Source organism: Alligator sinensis, unplaced genomic scaffold, assembly GCF_000455745.1.
Source record: "Alligator sinensis unplaced genomic scaffold, ASM45574v1 scaffold1329_1, whole genome shotgun sequence".
Classification (NCBI taxonomy): Eukaryota; Metazoa; Chordata; order Crocodylia; family Alligatoridae; genus Alligator; species Alligator sinensis.
Genome location: NW_005842460.1, coordinates 1,159,402 through 1,164,279, shown reverse-complemented (window position 1 = coordinate 1,164,279; position 4,878 = coordinate 1,159,402). Strand labels below are relative to the sequence as shown.

General features: G+C 66.2%; 1 protein-coding gene across 3 annotated transcripts in view; it reads right to left on the bottom strand.

Moving 5' to 3' along the window:
- Window positions 1-2,183: 2,183 nt before the first annotated feature.
- ATG101 (autophagy related 101) overlaps window positions 2,184-4,878 on the bottom strand; it is a 5,001-nt gene continuing 2,306 nt past the window's right edge. For all 3 annotated transcript variants that reach the window (XM_025212436.1, XM_006030739.3, XM_006030738.3), the window contains exons 2-3: window positions 4,451-4,740; window positions 2,184-3,052 (exon numbers count right to left, since the gene is read on the bottom strand). In XM_025212436.1, coding sequence (XP_025068221.1) covers window positions 2,648-3,052; window positions 4,451-4,702 — 657 coding nt within the window. In that variant the 5' untranslated portion in view covers window positions 4,703-4,740 and the 3' untranslated portion in view covers window positions 2,184-2,647. The remainder of the gene's footprint in view (window positions 3,053-4,450; window positions 4,741-4,878) is intronic.

Here is a 4,878-nt window from a genome sequence, read left to right as displayed (position 1 = left end):
CAGCAGGAAGGGACTTGCCGAGACCCCCGCGTGGGCCGCACGGCGCATCCTGCACCCTCTGCGGACAGGCAGAGCCAGGGATGGAGGCGGCAAAAGAGCAAGGCCGGCCCAGGCTGGCGACGGCAGGTCGCTAGACGTGGCCTCCCGCCCGCCCCAGGGGTTCCCAGCCCTAAGGCTGCAAGTAACTGGGTCACTTTTCATCCCCAGTCTAATCTCCGGCCCCTGCCTCGCGCGGAGCCCCAGCTGCTCAGCGCAGCCACCAGACAGGCCGCTTCCAGCCTGCTGCTCTTCCCCTGCCGAGGCCTGGAGCCAGGACTGAAGTCCCAGAGGGATCAGAAAGTGCCTGCGGACACTGCGGAGTCGGAGAAGGGGTCGGGAACTGGGACCCCACATCCCACCTGCGGAGAGGTGAGGACACCCCTGGCCTGGCGGCCATGGGACAGCCCCGCTGGCTCACGGCCACCCCCACAGCCTGGACCGTCTCTGCCTGGGGGCCTGGTCCCCGACCGCCCACCTGTGCCCGGAGACGGGGTGCCTTTGTGCTGCAGACAAACCTGAACAGAAGCCAGTTTCCTTTGACACTCGTCCGTGTTTTTCACATGCATTTGGAGAGGAGGAAGCAGGTGGACAGGGGAGAAGGGAGAGGTCCAAGACCGGCGCGGGCAGCAGACCGCAGGCATCCACGCAACACAGCTCCGATGATGCCAAGGCTGGCGGGAAGCGTGTCCCCCGGCCGGCTGCTCTCGGTGCTGTCTGGCCGGGACAGCGAGGCTCTTCCCGACTGAAATGGGGGCACGACCCTGGCTCACTCTGCAGCCCAGCGCTGTGCTCAGGGCAGAACAGGCTGGCAGCTGATCCTGCTCAGGAAGAGACGGCTCGTCTCAACGGAGAGCACCTGCAGCAGGGACCTCCCTGCGGGGAAGAGGCCGGACCCCAGCGGAGATGGAGGAGCTCTGGGTGCCAGGGGAGCAGAGGCAGCCGCTCCTGCAGGGAAGGGCACAAGCTTGCCGTTCCCCCCACGCACGCTGGTAGGGGCCATTACCTTCATGGGGGAGGCTGGCAGGGTCAGGGCTGGTGCTAGGTGCCGGCAATGCCCACCTCCATCTCCTTGGAGGGCCGGCGGTCCCTGGCCAGCAGGGCCATCATGCTCTCCGCACGCAGCAGCAGGTTGCAGCCCAGGAAGACGACACCGAAGATGACGGTGAGGCAGAGCACGCAGAGCACAGCCACCTGCACCGCCTGCACACTGCGCTGGCTCCTCGCCTCGCTCCCCACCACGACGGCACAGCCGGTGCTGAGGAGCGAGGCCACAGTCGGGGCCCCGGCGGAGACAGTGCCATTCATCATGGAGCGGGTGAGGCTGGATGGGGCTCCGTTGCTTCCCCTCGGTGACCCAGGGGCTCTGGCACTGACCGCCAGGCAGGCTCCCCCACGAGTGCCAGCAGAGCTGGGCTGCGGCTGCAGGTCAGCCACAGACGGGGAGGGTTTAAGTGATGTCAGGGAGCGCTGCTCCAGCCCAGCCCAGCGGGGAACCAGCCGCTGGCAATCAGAGCAAGGCTCCTGCGGCAGTGGGGAAACAAACCCCCTCGGCCCCCAGGGAGGACAAGCTTCCCCTGCACCGAGTCTCCCACCCTGGTTGGGGTGGGGGGCACTGCGGCTGCCCCAGGGTTGTGCCACTAGAGTTCCCTCCCGGGGCACTTGCCCCTGATTTGGGATGATGCCAGCTGGGTCGTTCCCCCCTCCTCCCCCCGCTCCAGGCAAGGGCTGCAGGTCGGCTGCATGTGGGACACCCCACCCCACCAGTCATCTTCAGTCATGGCTCCACCTGCTTCTTGCATGGAGAAGAACCAGCCCGTGTCAGAAACCCCTGACCCTATGTGACACTGACCCCAGCCAAGAGAGGCACTCCTAGGACCAGACAGGATCATTCGTGACTGCAATGACCTGCCAGGGCATTGGCTGGGGGTGGGGGGGATGGGACATGAGGCCAGGCCTGCATTTACCACACAGGGGCCACGCGAGTCTGAGCTAACACTGTGCCCCTTGCCAAGGAGAGCTCCAGCGTGGAGTGCTTGCTCTGTGCTGGAGGGGAAGGGGAGCCAGGCACCTGCTCCAGGCTGCAGGGCTCCCAGCTGCTCTGCACAGCCCGTGGGTCTTTCTCTACCAGGATGAGGAGGCACGAGGAGCAGGACACAAATTTATTGTTTTACAGAACACGAAGACAGGTGGCAGCCCCGGGCCTGGCACCAAACAGGAATGCGAGTGCCTGGCAGTGTGCCCAGGGCACCCTCTCCGCACCAGGCGGAGGAATAGAGGCCCAGGCTGTGGAGGGTTTGCCTTGTGGTCCCAGCCTTGGGCACCGCTGCTGCCTCTGTGGCAGTGAACATCTCCTGTTCACGCAGCACTTCATAAGAGGCCCCTGCCCCTAGCAGCTGCCAGACCCCAGGGGAGCGGGCAGCATGGGGATGGGGCCACAGCACAGCAGGACATCCAGGGTGCAGGAGGGGAGAGCAGCTGCCTCAGCGCGTGGCACAGAGCACTCTGGGCGACCCCAGATGGACAAGTTGCAGAGGGGCCGAGTCCAGAGCATCCATCTGGAGCAGCTGGACAGAAGGCCTGGAAGGGCAGGCGCTCCCCAGGCTGGGCCCTACAGGGCCAGTGTGTCCTTGATGAGGCGGCGCATGGTGGTGGTGACGGAGGTGCCCAGGGAGTCCGTGATCTGGTAGGAGATCTTGTACAGGTAGGGCTGCACGTCCTTCAGCCCTGTGTCAAAGACATTGTCCACCTCGGACTGGGTAGGCATCTTGGGCAGGTACTCGTGGCGGTTCATCACTTCCACGATGTTGATGACCTTCTCGCACAGCTTCTCGCCCACCTTCTCCCGGCAGATCTGGCGCTCCTGCTCGTTGGCCAGGCTCACCACGTTCACCCTGACAGTCCACACCTCCCAGGGGATGCACTCGTCTGAGAAGGGCCAGCGTGACTTCTTCTTCTGGTAGAACTCCAGGGAGATCTGCCCCATGCCGTCGCCGCCTGAGTTGCGCAGCGCGTCCTGGGGAGAGAGCGCCGGGGTCAGGGGGCCTCCGGGCCACCGCAGCCGGTGCCGTGAAGGCTTTCCCCCAGAGCCCCCCACCCCTACTGCGTGCAGCACCCCAGCACCTCACATGCCCGTGGGCAGCAGGGCAGTGCTGGGCCACCGGCCTCACTGCACCAGTGGAAACTAAGGCAGGGAGAAGCCAAGGTCAAGCCAGCAACCTAGCCCTGACCGGTGCCCCATCCTCTGTATCACCCTTTCCGCAGTCACGGGCGGGAAGTTGTGTAGAGCAGACAACCAGGTTTGTTTCATTCTTGTGGCTGCAGAGGAGGGCTGGACCCCGCAAAGCACCTAGTGGCCCACGTTCCTAGCCCCAGCAGACAGGGCACAGCATGGACGTGCTCTCAGCTGCACCAGCAAGTACAGTACATGGGCACACTCAGGCAGCATGAGGCCATCAGCTCCCTGGGAGACTCAGTGGTTTCACGCCCCACCCCACGACCTCACCCGACGGCAGCTGGGTCCAGAGCTGATGCGCTCGGCTCAGCAGGAGGACGGTCGGCGGGGCAGGGATCAGCCCTGAACCCGGGGCACTTCTGCAGGAGCACGGGGGACGCGGGACTCTGCCACGGGTCTGAGTTCAGTGCCATCCGCTCTGCACAGCACCCCACAGCGCTCATGTGTGCACTGCACCTCTCTGGGCTGCAACTGCCCGGGACAGGATAGGACCAGCAGAGCTGGGGACAGACATGGACCGCAACGGCTGGCGGCAGCACCCGTCCCTCTGCCACGCGGCCCAGCAGCCGGATTGAGGCCACGGTGCCCGAAATCCCCCTAATTAAACCCCGCTGCAACATATGTTCCGGATTTTGTTTTGCCGGAGCCCTGCCACAATCTGTCACGGAGCGGCCGTGGAACAGGCGCCGGCAGGGGCACCGCCAGCTGCGTCGAGCTCCACCCGCCCGGGCTGGGCCAGGCACACAACATGCCATCAGCCACGACACGTGGACCCCACGACTGCGGAGCCCTGCACATGGCCTGGCCGGTGCGGCCTTGTGTCTCCGCACTCGCCCGGCTGCGAGAAGTCACTGCCTCGCGTCCTGCATCCCTGCAGGCCCTCGGCGCCCCCCCGCCGCCCTCGCAGGCTCCGTGGAGGCCGCGTCACCCTGTCAGCCCCAGCCACGGAGCAGCTCAGGACCCCTGGAGGACTCGCAGCTCAGCCTCCCACCGGAGCTGAGGCCTTTAGTCCTGAACGCCTCCTTTCCGGGCTGAGCCTGGCAACACCCAGCAGCTTCTCTCAGGAGCACCTCCGGGAATCAGCAGGGTGGGAGCAGGATGCGGCTCTCCCAGCATGAGCGAGGAGGGATCGGGTTCCCCGGGCGGCCGGGCAAGGGCCCCGCGGGCGAGACTCAGTACCTTGAACTCCCCGACTGCCTTGCGCAGTGCCCGGTCCAGCTCCTCGGAGGAGACGCGCACGTAGGTGAAGTCGATGAAGTCGCAGTCCACGTCCTGCGTGCCCACGGTGCCGATGGAGTAGGTGCCCTCCTTCTTGTAGTGGAACTTGCCGGTGCTGCGGTGCAGCAGGATGGTGTGCAACACGGCCAGCATGGCCTCCTCGATCTGCCGGCCCTCCACCGACACCTCCAGCACCTCCGAGCGGCAGTTCATGGCGCCGGGGCCAGGCGGGAGACGCGGCGGAGCTCGCCCTGCAAGCACAGAACCGGGCTGGGACTCGGCGGCGCTCCCCGCTCGCCAGGGGAGACCCCCGCCCTCGGCGGCGGACAGGGCTGGCTCAGGACTCGGGCGCGCGGGGCCTGGGTGGCTCTGCCACGACCCCCGCGCCT